The sequence below is a fragment of the Eucalyptus grandis genome, chromosome 6 (genome assembly GCF_016545825.1).
Source record: "Eucalyptus grandis isolate ANBG69807.140 chromosome 6, ASM1654582v1, whole genome shotgun sequence".
Classification (NCBI taxonomy): domain Eukaryota; kingdom Viridiplantae; phylum Streptophyta; class Magnoliopsida; order Myrtales; family Myrtaceae; genus Eucalyptus; species Eucalyptus grandis.
Window position 1 is genome coordinate 53,898,180 of NC_052617.1, and position 13,948 is coordinate 53,912,127.

At 37.8% G+C, this 13,948-nt stretch overlaps 1 protein-coding gene across 1 annotated transcript; it reads right to left on the reverse strand.

Annotated features, from left to right (window-relative positions):
- Positions 1 to 633: 633 nt before the first annotated feature.
- On the reverse strand, positions 634 to 7,942 carry LOC104452300 (probable LRR receptor-like serine/threonine-protein kinase At1g53430). Its single transcript, XM_010066787.3, has 24 exons — positions 7,706 to 7,942; positions 7,318 to 7,489; positions 7,150 to 7,221; positions 6,741 to 6,809; positions 6,576 to 6,644; positions 6,425 to 6,496; positions 6,131 to 6,202; positions 5,979 to 6,050; positions 5,805 to 5,876; positions 5,607 to 5,678; positions 5,443 to 5,514; positions 5,153 to 5,218; positions 4,958 to 5,023; positions 4,700 to 4,759; positions 4,561 to 4,599; positions 4,420 to 4,466; positions 3,940 to 4,319; positions 3,591 to 3,789; positions 3,355 to 3,492; positions 2,612 to 2,715; positions 2,228 to 2,438; positions 1,919 to 2,156; positions 1,624 to 1,774; positions 634 to 1,182 (listed from the first exon to the last, which is right to left on the reverse strand). Exons 1-24 carry the CDS (start codon positions 7,812 to 7,814, stop codon positions 769 to 771), a joined length of 3,036 nt encoding a protein of 1,011 aa, XP_010065089.2. The 5' UTR covers positions 7,815 to 7,942; the 3' UTR covers positions 634 to 768.
- Positions 7,943 to 13,948: the final 6,006 nt, after the last annotated feature.

The window sequence follows — 13,948 nt, forward strand, 5'->3', positions numbered from 1 at the left end:
GTTTTGAAATAGGCATCATATTTGTGCGGTGAATTGACAAGTGACAGATTCACGTGTAAGCAAACATGACAGTATGACAATCTCAACTTGATCTCAACTTCTCTACCGCCTAAAAATCCCATTAGCTAAAGGACTAGTAATATCAATCCAAGGAGAACAACCGAGCTTCCTGTAAAATGTGAAAATGAGGAATTCTGAGTCCTCAATGAGTCAATGATAAAGATGAGTTAAAGGTTACGTGAAGTCATGCTGGTGAGAGTTTTTAAGAGGTCGACCACTATTAGTGTACTTTTGATGGAGGCACACCATAGATAATGCCGGAAATCAAGAGACCTATACTTCCCAAACCATGAGCTTAGCAACTAGACATTCCTAAAACTTAGTTCGAGGTCTTAGGTTCTTTTGTCATATTCCAAATCTAGTCATAACCAAAAAGGAAACAGAACAATCTCCTGTGGAAGTTGGATTTTTCATGGAAGAAATTGAGAATGCGCTTTTTAAGAAATGGGCGAATTTTTGTTGACCATACTGTACCGAAAAATTCAAAGTACAAATTTCATACCATTGAGATTTGAGAGTCACCCAGATGAAGCCAGACCTTGTGCATAAAGGCCCGCACATGCTCAATTCTCATGCGAGGAATTGGACGGACAATAACGTGGTTATATAACATCCGTCGGCGGTAGTCTTATTTCCTATATTTCCACCATCTAATTCCTTTACACTATTGGCCAGAAGCACATAATAATTACTAAACAAATCCGAGTCCTAAAAATGTGATAGAAGCTTGCTCTTTGAAGAGTGGCCGTGGGTCTCATCCTTACTCGTGAAAGAAGCTGAAGAATCAATCCATAGACCTTCCCTGGACATGCTTCCCGGCACCTGGTGAGAGTCCCGAGAGAATGTCAAGGCATTTGTTTGGCTATCATTAGCTCGCCTCTCGAAGGCTCTGAACCTAGAATCTGGATTCGTTGCAGTTCGCTTGATTATCGGTGATTGAATCGCACTGTTTCCTTCTAGCATGCTTACCACAGATGACATTGGCGGCCTGAGAGTTGGTGAAGGATTGGTGCATAGTAGTGCCAGGTTTAGCAATCTCATTGCCTCTTCCTTGGAGTAATTTGAGCCAAGGCGTGAATCCACGAGTTCAAGAACGTTCCCTTGCTCTTGTAACACATAGGCCTTTCATCATGTACAAATAAAAATAGAAGTTTAGTCGGTTGTCTTTCTTTTAGAAACAGAAAACAGTTTTAGGAACAATTAAGGGGAATAGGTTACTGATAGATGGAATCTCATCATGTTCATGCCTTCATATTCTCTACCGGCTGAGCATGCTCATGCATACACATAAATATGACGATATTCTAAGCTTCTAACCCATCTTTTTTTCTTTTTCCTTTTTAGGGAGAAGGCCCTCAAAAAAATTATCCCTTGATATATTTATTTACTCTGATCAAATTTGTCCCTACTAGCTTGTTCCGTCATCTAATTTTGAAGTCACATGCCATCATTCTACTTGCAAGTCCTCCAAGCAAACCCGCACAAAGTAGAGAAAGAGAGCTTCAAGTCCAATAAAAGGTTGGCTGCATCATTTCTATCAAACTTAAAGTCACTATGCATTACCCAGTCAAGGAGATAAACAAATTCTTCCTTTGGCCTGTAATTTGTGTTGCTCTTTCCGCTGACAATTTCCAAAGCGACTACTCCAAAGCTATAGACATCAGCTTTGTCTGTCAAGTAGCCCCTCATCGCATATTCAGGAGCCATATAACCTCTGAGGCAAGGCAAAATAGTAATGATGAATGTGGCCATAGAATGAGGACATTTGGGGAAAACATTACAAATATGTAGCAATCAAAAGTTCAATAGATAAAGCTAATTAAAAGAAGAGAATTAACCAGAATAACAAAAGACTTACATTGTTCCAACTATCCTTGTGCTTATATGCGTATTCTCTTCTTCATTGAGTTTGGCCAAACCAAAATCTGAGATCTTGGCATTTAGTTCCTTATCAAGCAACACATTTGTCGCTTTTATGTCCCTATGAACAATTTTCAACCCAGATTCCTCATGAAGGTAAGCCAATCCCCTTGCTGTTCCCAAAACTATTTTCTTTCTTATGGCCCAATCCAACTCAATCTGCTGCTCATCTGGTCCTGGGAAGAGAGAGAAAATTCAGTTGAATACTCATTAATAGCATATTAGTCAGCTTAGGGAAATCTTTTACCAAAAAGTGCACGGGCAAGACTATTGTTCTCCAAATATTCGTAAACTAACAACAACTGATTTCCTTCAATGCAGCAACCATAAAGCTTTATGAGATTTGGGTGTTTGAGAGCAAATATCATGCTTATCTCGTTGAGAAATTCACGATTGCCTTGCTTTGATTTAGGAGATTGTTGCTTCACAGCAATCATAGTTCCATCCAACAGTATTCCCTGAGATTTATCACAAAATTTAAGACTCATAACTAACCATATGTTATTTCATTAAAAAAATTGGTTAGCTAGACAAGATCTGGTTGGTAAGTCTAAAACAAAGACACATACTGAATTTATTAGACACTTCCTCATTGAATGGAGGATGAAGTTCTGAACATATTGTGAATTACCTTGTAAACTGACCCAAACCCTCCTTCACCTATCTTATTCACAGAGTTGAAGTTGTCTGTAGCAGCTTTGATTTGCCTTAAAGTGAAATGGCCAGTTTGGAGATCTAGCCCACATTATTCGAGGAAAAAAAAATGAAGGTGTATATCAGGAGTGCGGTAAAAATAACCAAAGGAAAAACATAGTTCTACAACAAACTGAAGAGTGATCCACACATATGGTCTCATAGACATGCGATCCCAGTTAAAAGAAAAAATGCCAACTTTTGTGGTGTCACAGCTTACTCATAAGTAATAGGTGATGATAAGTAAATAATTTGAAATCGTAAGCTTCCATTTTATGTATGAGATTTTTACTTTGTTAATATTTCATATTCTTCACGTGTCTAAATATAAGTTGTGACTAGTGTATTATAACAGCAATGGTTGTCATTAAATGCAATTAATACTATATGTAGAACCTAAGTAGAACCTAGAACCCACCCTTAAAATTCTAACAGGGTGGGTTCTAGGTTCTATGATATGTAAGGAAGGTTTCAAGTTCAAAAAAAAAAAAAAAAAAACTTGTTCCAATGGATATGTTCCAAGTTTCAAGTAGAACCTATGTAAAATCTTGAACCACTCACCCTTAATAAAAATTCCACAACAGGTATGAAGAAAGTAGACAAATATGGTCTTAAATTAGGCATCATACTTGTGCAATGAATCAAAAAGTGTGAGCAGACATGACAGTATGATAATCTCACCTAAATCTTTAACTTCTCCGCTGCCTAAAAATCTTGTTAGCCGAAGGACTAGTAATATCAATACAATGAGAACCACTGAAGCTACTGCGATTCCAGTGATTGCTCCAATTGATAGTCCAGCGCTTCTAACATCGAAGTCTACAAGCAAGAAAAAAAATGATAGATTTATACGTGAATGTTTCAATGACCACAAGAGAAAAGAATGTTAGGAATCGGTACATTCAATATTAACTTACTCGGTGTCACTGCAATAGCAGAAATAAGTGGTCCATATACACCTCTATCAGGAATGCCCGTGGTTCCCTTCCCTGACCAATATAGGTGAATCTCCAAAGTACTACCATTCACGTAAATGTTATCGAAATCTCTGTATATGCCCTTCCCCACACCCCCGGCTTCCTCTGCAATATTAAAATCCTTCAACACTTGATTGCCCTGCAAGAATTAACAAGAACTTCAGTAACAAAAGATCGTGCTCTTATCGGATTGTTGTGTGCAGCGGCCCTGTCAAGTGCCTCAACAAAAGACCATAACTCAGCATAACATATGAACTTAAAATGATGATCGGGTGATCACTTCACTCACCTGTATCGATATATCGAATATACGTCTCCCAAGGCTGCTAAATGTTTTTTCATTGGAATATTGAATTTCAGCAAAATGGAGCCGCACTTTGTAACTTCCTTTCATCATGCAAAGGCCATAGTATCTAATCGACCAAGGGGAAAGGCGAGCCGTTTCGTAAAATCTTGAGCCGTTCACATTCATAGAAAGTGGGTTATTTGCTATGTAAGCAGCGTCAGCATTTCCCATGTAAAGCCCGGTGCTGCTGTAAGCCCACTTTTCCGAAGAAGCAGAAGAAAAAGAGGAGAATTTCGATGGGCCCTTCAGACTGGTGTCCTCTTCATATTCATTCCCCTCAAAAATCATTTTGGTTCCTCCGCAATTGATAAACAAGGAATGGTCTGCATGTGTCGTTGGGTGATATTGCATAAGACATGACAAGGGACAAAAGTAGCTCAGACAGTTTATGCTTAACAACGATTCAAACATAGTAGAACTCACACTGTGCTTTCCCGCTACAAGGAAGATCCTTCTCCATGCACCAGAGCCTAATGGGATAAACCAAAAAGATTGTTGGTAAGATAATTTTTACGTGCAATTATCAACAATTTGTGTAGTTTATGAGGTGTCAAAGAAACTTACGAGTTATTTTCGTTAGATGAATAGCTGGAAACCAAATTACTACAAAGCAACACAATGTGTTAGATATTAACTCTAGAAATGTGGAGACAAGACGTAACTATAAAATTTCTGCCTTAAGAGAGAATGTGCATTAACTCACACTTGTGATTCCTGACAACTGATAGGAGAAGAACCTTCGAAACTGTTGTAAGATAAGTCGCTGCAGTTCATACCTTGATCTAGTTATTGGGCATACTCACCCCCATAAATAATAACAATAGTACAACGGTCAAAGAGTTGTATATTGGATGTCACCCCACGAGCCTCATACTAAGAATTATGAGTCGAATCCTACAATCTATGACGATGGCATGGAAAACCAAGAACAAAAGACAAGATATGTTCATAGGACACTAACAGATAATGATTGCTGCTTGTTACCCAACTGGGTACTGCTCCAGTAAGGGAGTTGTTTGCTAGGAACCTACATTCACAAATAAAAGTTATGCAACGCTTGTCCAAAGAATTGTTCCATATATGATAATAACGAGGAAGGAAAGTCAGCTACAAATTTGCTGGGACATGAGGAGAAGTCGAGAAAATTTGTAATTACATGTAATCTAGAGCATCTCCCATCGTGTTAGGAACTTGACCAGTCAATTTGTTGACGCTCAGGTCTCTACCCAAAGATGAAAAAAATGAGACGGATTAGACAGTTTTCTCGAGAAAACTTGAAAAAGTGCATGTAATTTGATCTTTAGTTCGAGGCCTTTCTCATTCATGAGAAAAATCTCTTCTTAAAAAATGCAACAACCAGTCCACTAGACTTTGCAAAGGAAAGAAGATATAGCACACGAAAATGTTGGGATCAAATGAAATATCCACTTCATTATGACAACTTACAATGTTGTCAAATTTGTCCATTCCCCAATGTAATAAGGAATTGAGCCAGTAAGCAAGCAATTTCTCAAAATCCTGAGATGTGAAAAAAAATAGTTAATGGTGATCAGCTATAATAAAAAAGAGACATAAAGAAACAAATCAGATATTCATTATATTGAGCTTACAAAGTCTTCATCATTTTCATGCCCCGCAAATTAGGAAAATTCGAGCTTGGACCTTTCAAATCGGATATTCTCCTGGACACATAAAAAAAAACCACTCCATCATATAGCAAAAACATCCATTCTACATTTTCGTGATAAAACACAAGCTTACAAGATTACAAGACACAAGAGAACAATTGCACGAGATTGAATGCTCACAACTCAATCAAGTTTGACAACAAAGATATGCTTGAAGGAATAGGTCCCTCCATAGATGTGCCTTGCATATCCCTGAAGAAATTAATGCCGTAATACAAGAACAACTTTTCAGTATTTCATAAATCATATAAATAAATATTTTTTGCCCTAATTGAGAGGGATTGGGATACGCACAATCTTCTAATTTTGGTCCAATTCCCAATAAAATTGGGTATCTTTCCTGATAATGTGCTTCCATCTATACGACTGCAAGTGGTCCATAAATCAAAATCCCTCAAAGGAAATTTGGTATCTTGAGAAATAAAAGGTATTATGAAGCCACTTACAAAGTTTGTAAGTTCTTCAAATTGCCAAAGGATTCGGGTATCGTTCCTGTAAAATTATTAGCAGACAACTGGCTGCTTAAAAAAAATGTAAGAATTAGGAACACTAAAGGATCAAGTGTCAATGTATAAATGTACATAACATAGATTAAACTAATCTTCATCTCCCCAAATAAATAGGAACTACGTTTCAGTTTAAGCGGAAACTCCGCTCACAAACATGAAGAAAGGACTTCTAAAATGTGCTATCCAAGCAAAAGGCAAAAGTGTGCTAATTAATGTATTCAATCTACTTACAGTTTCTTTAAGTTAATCAAGTTGCCAATGTTTGGCTCAAGAGTGCCTTCAAGCAGGTTGTCCTCCAATTCACTAGCGTAGGCATAAGATTATCACAAAAAGGTCTAATAATTTCACAATGCAAAGGTAAATGATTTATTGCAAGTCTTACAGCTCCTCCAGTGTGCTGATATTGCCAATTTCCTTGGGAATACCACTTATGCGATTTCCAAGTGCTGTCCTAAAGTATCAAATCGAAAACAAAATTATGCTTCTTTTAAAATACTGCTAATGAAATTGTTATGATGATATCTGATATATGATAAGATTAACTTACAGAATTTTAAGTTGTATCCGAGAAAGAGTTGTGGGGAGCGATCCACTAATGTAGTTAAGAGTGAGGTCTCTGCTTGCAAAAAAATCTCACTTAAATTTTTTTACATTTCTCAAGTAATAGTTTGCTAAACTTCCGATAAATAAGTTGATTTAGATTCCCACAATTACTACATTTATTATACGAATACATGCTTAAGAAAATTGATAACCAGGTGCTTGAGAAAGATCAATCAAGAAGTATAGATGCTTTGTCAATAATAAGATAAGGTGGAACCAAAATAGTCTTCACCCAACTCATAGTGTGCATTTCCGTGACTTCTCCACGGAAATAAAGAACCATGGCTCAGCAAGTATCTTTGGCCTAATTACCTTCTGGAAGGGAACATCTCATGTAGTTGAGTCTAACTTACATTTCTCTTAGGCAAGTGAGGTTGCCGAATTCATCAGGAAAAATCCCTGTCAAATTAAGTCTCTTCAGCTGGCTGAGAAACGAAACGAAAAAGAATAGGTAAATTGCAATTGATGCATTTGAAAGAAGGATACCGAGAGGGAAAATAAAACTGTTGGTTCATACATACATTTTCGTGACATGGCAAATGGTGCCGTCAGCGAAGGAACAAGTGCAACTCACGTTGCTTGTCATTCCTGTAGCCAAGGTCACGTTTAGACCGATACCATCACTGCATGATGTCTCCGTTACGTTCCAGTAATTGTTTCGCATTTTCGTGGCGATTGTATTGAGTGTATCAACTGCAAGCACAAACCAGAAGTTGAAAACCAGTCACCATTGTCCATTGCTGGAGATATAAAAGAGACATAGAATGAGCTCAACTTGCAGACCTCAACAGAGAAGAGCCAGAGAGAGATTCAAAAACAGAGCTCGGAAAGCAATTAACCCAAGAACAGAGGGCCACAGAGAACTGCTTAACTGCCGTTGGAGGAAAGGTTCTATTCATTCTTGCGTACCTTCATCTTGCGGCAAGAGTCGAGCATCACACTCGAAGACCGCCGAGCAAATCACAACAAGAACAACGGGGACAGCTACTCTGTAAACCGAACCCCGAAGCACCGCCATCGTTAACTTCCTCTGCTTCCCCGTGCACGCAGCAACGACCAAACTCGTACCTCGATCTCTTAAAAACCGTTTGGGAGCGCAAAACAATGCGGGAATGCTGCCGCGACCACGACCAAAACAGCACGAAGATACACCGTGATTTCTGGAGAGGACGTGAGATGAGGTTTCTCGAGCGCTTTGTGTTTGTCCGAGAGAGAGCGACAACTGAAGAGTTATCGACAAAATGGATTTAACAATTTCCTCGTTGTCATTTTCAGTGAAAGTTTGTCTACCGGTGGCTCTTCCACGTTCAAAATTGGGACCGGCTGTTTTCATACTTTCTTGCAATCAATGATGATATAGCGAGAGTATCCCATCGGGCGTGTTCGAAACGTTAGAAAAAGAAAACTCATAATTCTCAAAATTTAATTCTTTTCCTGCATTATATACAATCGATCTCAAAATGTTTTTCATTAAATACAGAAACAGTACTTGAGATACCCCTAAACTCTATCTGTGAGTGGTTCGAGTTATTTTACTTTAATATTAAATTAACAATCAGAGTTCAACGATATAATGGGCGGTGTTGGGTTATTGATAAGATCGAAAACAAATTATTTACTTATTATTTTTTTAACTTTGTATTTATAATTTAGTGAAAATTTAGTATATGCATGCAATGCAAAGCATTAAATTTTTTGGGAACTAAGCAAAGCATTAAATTTCAGATAGAATTTTTAATTATTGACCCGATGCATTGGGCAATCACTATAAGGTGAAGTGATTCATTTTTCCATCTAAGTATATTTCTTAAATCACTTAGGTTTAGGTTCAATTGATGATGATAATGCAACCGTAAGTATAATTTTATTTAATTAGCGATATCGGGATAGGTGCTCTCTTTTTATTTTCTTAAATGTATATCTATCATCGGTTTAATGATTGAGTGTCATTACAAAAAGAAATAAACTCAAACTTTATATTAAAATAAGATTGGTGGCTTGCTGTATATTCTATTGGTAAGATACTTTCTCCGTGGCTCATCAAAGGGGCAGGTCTTCAAATGATTACCAATGACAGATTTGGTAATGGGAAGTGAGCGAAAAGTTTAGACTTTTCTTATAGGATGTAGAAAGGTTTAGACTTGATTTAAGGGGGTAAGGAAATCATCTATTCACGTTGTCTTTTAAATTGTGTGCCTTACTTTGGAAGACAATGCATATGGAGACTTGTCTTTCAGCGTCAAACCCATGTTAAACATTGAGTGGATACTGAACATTAAAAGAATAGCCTGAGGCGATTGTTGCTTTCATAGGTTAAAAATAATAAAGTTAAGAAATATCGAGATCAGATATAAATATTAAATACTTTAAATTTCAAAAAAAAAATGAAAGTAGTCATTTTTTTTTAAATGAGAATTACTAACAAACACCGCAACAAATGGTGTAAGTGGGGACATATATTATGGGATGACATAGAAATTATGTCCCAACCTAGGGACGCTTTTTTAAATGTCCTAAGACCATGTGGTATGAGCACGTCTTTTTCACATCGCGCCTTCTGTGGGGGGACAAAAGCCCAAACAAGCATCATATAACGTTACCTAGACGTCCTTGAATTTCGCAAATTGGGACGACATTGACAAAGAGTTTTCTATACCGGCCACTAGGACGTTTTCCAGAAGTCCCTAAGTTGAAAATCAGAGGCGCCCTTGATGAACGTCCTTCTAGTTTTATGTACAAGCCACCGATAGGCTCATCAAATGGGTGTGTTAGATTAGATGGAAAATGGCTAGACTCAATCCATTTTGTATGCAATGTAAATTTAGCAATCCATATTCGATCCGATCCATGCTCCATTTTTAGTAATCTTTCTTCTTAAATTATTGTCTTTGAAGAATAGTTAGTTTCACTGACCGACTTGTCAAGTTAATGAGAAAGCGTGGATTGGGTTGTGAGCTAGAAATTTTACGTAGCACATGACTAACGTGGAGATGTGTATGAGCGTCACTCTGACAAATAAGAAGACCTGCGTAGAGGGGGTCGAGGTCGGGGTAAGACGATTTTGTCGCATCTCCCCCAAGAGCGCTTGCGTTATGTTAACAGGGCGACAAAGTTTTGCATGTTTGTCGCCGTAAGGATCGCATTCCTTTATGTCAAAGTCCAAGACGTTTCCCGGACGTTTTCCAGAGCTCCTAGATCGAAAAATCAAAAGATGCCCTGGTCAGAAAAGTCAAGATGGACGAAACTCAAATATTTGAATTGAGCAAAAAAAAAAAAAAAAAGATAAAAATAACCTTAAAATTCAATCGGATTGGCCCGTCCGACAAAGCCAGGGCCCTAATCGATCACAGGTTATGGATTTGGGCTGATCGAGAGCCCAAATTTGACCCGTCTCCACGGCCCGAAATGACCCGACCGATCGGAAAAAGCCGGTCCGTCTTCCGAAACGAAACTGAGACGAAGCCTGAAGGGTCAAAAAAGGCTGCTCCTTTATCAGCTGCTTCCCGCTTCAATTCAAGCTCGCGGTCACGCCGCGGTTCGACACTTCAATCCGTCTCGTATCGAGCTTGGAGTCGATTCAATCTCAGCTCGGAAAGGAAGGGCGGCCCTGCCGATTCATGGATTCTTTCGACACCGAAAGTTTCGGGGTCCCCATTTACTGTGGTGTCGGTCGAAACCTTGCTCGCTCTCGCTGGCTGGCGCCTGGCGTGAGCTCGTGTTATCTGAATCGGGTTGTGGTTTGATGTGAATGTTCGGCGCTTTTTTTTTTTCCTGGGTTCGGGACTGAACGAGTTCATTTCGGCTTGTGCTTGTGCGGTTCGATTTATTTCGATGAATGCATTGTTACAGATGGGGCGGACCGCGATTTGGGCAGATACTAGAGAAGGAAGTCTCTGCAAATTAGCATCCCGGAAGACCGGCCTTTTGATTTTTGGCGAATAGTGTATGGTATGACCTTTTGATGGATCTTGAGTTCTGGTGTTTAGTTCTCTGCTGGAATATGTAACTCGACGATTGTTTAGGGTGCATCCTGAATTCTTCATTGAATAATAAGTGAAAATGTCCGTCTTGTATTGGTATGCTGAAATTTTTCGACAGAATGTTAATGATTCATTTCCTCTTACGAATTCTTTCGACTGTACCGTCGTTAATGGTAAAGCATGTTTTTTTCTTACAGCGATCGTTTGATCAATTTTCTCCCTTTTTATATGCATCGCCTCTTTTTTTTGCCTTATCCCATTTGGTAAAAGACCTCCTACTCTCTGTGTGTTTTTCTTGTCACTGGATAGATAGTTCCTCTTTTATGCATTTGCTAGTAGAGCTTTCACTTTATTCCTTTAAAAAGAATGGCGAACTCGCAGAAGGGAAGACTAGTCTTCTTTGGTTGTCTGATTATGTTTCGTTGACCCTGCAGAGGGCATTGTTGCTGGTGGTACTGCTGCTGGTGGTGTTGTTGAAGCAGCACTTTACCCAATTAACACCATGAAAACTAGACTTCAGGCAAGATTCAATCCTTGTGTGCTCAACCAATCCTTTTGTTCCTCTGTCCTCCGATTGTCGCGCTGCACAAACTTCGAGTGCAAATTGGTTGTTGGGAGGCTGTTGCAACAAATAATGTTGTTTAGCTCTTACTGCTGCGACCATAGTGACTAGAAATGAATTTTCTTTCAATGAATATTGTTTGCTGCCACCGCCCAGGCAGCATATGTTTATCTTGAATACTGCCTTTTATTGCCATTTTTCTCCCTATTTTACTGTTGTTTGGCCACACATTAATGCTATGGTAGCTTCAGACATATACAATACATTTTGTTTGATTACAGCTGTGTGCTTCAAGTTTCTTTAACTCTTGAAGCCTTTCTATGTCAATAATCTCGACAGAAACAGCTATGAACCGTTGGAAGTTATAATTTAATCCTCTGTATATTTGGCAAATCATATGGATAACCTCTTTGATTGGAAAATATATGCTTCGTCCCTTTTAAAGCTATCAATGCACAAAGTTTGTAATTCATCTTGTTTTGGAGCATATATAAGATAATTTAGTGCACCATTACCCCATTGCATAATATATGTAGAGAATCTGGATATGCAAAATGTAACACTCAATTACTTAAAAGTTCCACATTTGGCAAATTTTAGGTGTTTTAGCCATAAGAGTTGTTTGGAAAATGTGGTTTGAATTGCAATTTTTTACTTTATTTTATATCGTTGCATATCTTCTTTCACTTTCCTTCTTGAATTGGTACTTTACCATAATAGCTTAACTTTGGTTCTTTGCATTATATTAAATTGGCTGCAAATTACTCTGATGTTAAGGCAGCTCATGGTGGTGGAAAAATCGTATTGAAGGGCCTGTATTTTGGCCTGGCTGGAAATCTTGCTGGCGTTTTACCATAAGTAGTCATAGTCCTAACAATGGCTTATTTTATTTTCGGAGGAGCAAAGAGCAAATAGCTAGATTAGCTTTCCGCAAAGCTTGTTGTGTGACTATGAGTATTTGGTAACCATTATGTTTCCAAAAACACAGTTCAGAAATAGTTTTTCTTGAATTCATTTTATGGACAATTTTCTGGCATTCATACGCGTTTAGTAACTACACAAAATTTCTATTCTCGAAATAGAAAAAGAACAAGAATACATCTAATATGATCATCAAATTTTTTTGTGAGTAAGAATTTAAAAATAATAATAATAATAATTTTATATGATTTTTCTTTTCTTTTCTTTTTTTCCTTCTCTTCTTCTTCCTCCTCCTCTAGCCGATTGCCGGCAACCTTACCAACCTTGGGGGAGTCTTGCCAAGGGCTGGCAAGGTTCTACTAAGGTCGCCGGACCTCGTCTCTAGCCGATTACCAACCATTACCTAGCCTAGCAACTAGCGAGAGGAGGAAGAAGAAGAAAATAAAAGATAAAAGAGGAAAAAAAATCTTAATTTTAAGAATTGTTCTTGAAAATAAAGAAGTATTTTTTTTCTACTTCTTCATTCTATTCTAAATTTATTCTCATGAACAAATTTGTTCCCAAGAGTAGAAAAATTAGCCGATGTTATCAAACAAAATTCCATTTTTTTTTTTTTGGGTTCTAAATTTCAAAAGAATAGAAATAGCTGGCCAATTATCAAATAGGCTCTCTATCTCCTCTATTTTCTCATCATTTGGCTATGAAGTAATCAATGATGAAAGCAACATTTTCCTTATCAAATTGAATTGACAGAGAAGTCTGACCTTCTGAAGCTGCAAATCAAAGGAAAGAACAATCCTAGTACGGAAGCTATGGGGGAAAGGGCCAGTATATCCACACTGAGAATCAGTAAAATTACATCACTGAGGTGAAGATATAGTTCTCTGTATAGTCAAATGTTTGAGAAGTTATTTCAAAAAATTCAATGTTGTCCTTCTAAAACTGCAGAGAAATATTAGTTGCTAACCTGTAGGTACCCCTTTAGGAGCTAGGGTAAAGAGCATGGCTTTTTTGCATTCGAAATCCCCTGGATTAGCGTTTCTGAGTAGCACGTATCACTGAATCATAATGACAATCATTAGGGGAAGCAGATGGAGGGAAAATTTTAGTTTTTCAGTAACTTCCGTTCTTTGCCCCTCAATTTTCGTCTCCTCCCTAGTTTCCAAACAACACATTAGGTTTGACAAGGTATTGATTATTCATAAAAGATCATGGAGAAAGTAGTCCACCCCACTAGTGGATTGAGCCATATTATGTTATTGTTGTAGTAAGTTATTCTCTTGCATATGAGTGATTCGCCTATATGGTCATGCCCCGTAGACATGCCATCCTAGTTAAAAGAAAAAAAGCCAACTTTTGTAGTGTAGTAATTTACTCATAAGAATTCCACAAAAAGTACAAAGAAAACAGGTAAATATAATCTTGAAATAGTCATCATACTTGTGTGATGAATTAAGACTGACAGATTCTTATGTGAGTAGACATGTTAATATAATAATCTCATGTCGATCTTCAACTTTTTTATTGTCTAAGAATCTTGTTGGCCAGAGGGCTAGTAATATTAATACAAGGAAAACCGCTGGAGAAGTATTTCACTCTTCATTAAGTGCCAATTGGAGAAATTATGTTATACGGGAAAACATAAGATAAACATTGGACAACTATCAATTGTTTAGGGAAGCTAAAAGA

What these genes read in the sequence shown, in the direction of transcription:
- LOC104452300 (XM_010066787.3), bottom strand. Translation starts at nt 7,814, where the DNA reads ATGGCGGTGCTTCGGGGTTCGGTTTACAGAGTAGCTGTCCCCGTTGTT. An exon ending in ATCAGCACACTGGAGGAGCT is followed by an intron (nt 6,497 to 6,575) that starts GTAAGACTTGCA and finishes TGCCTACGCTAG; the next exon opens with TGAATTGGAGGACAACCTGC. An exon ending in AGTTGTCAGGAATCACAAGT is followed by an intron (nt 4,600 to 4,699) that starts GTGAGTTAATGC and finishes GTTGCTTTGTAG; the next exon opens with TAATTTGGTTTCCAGCTATT.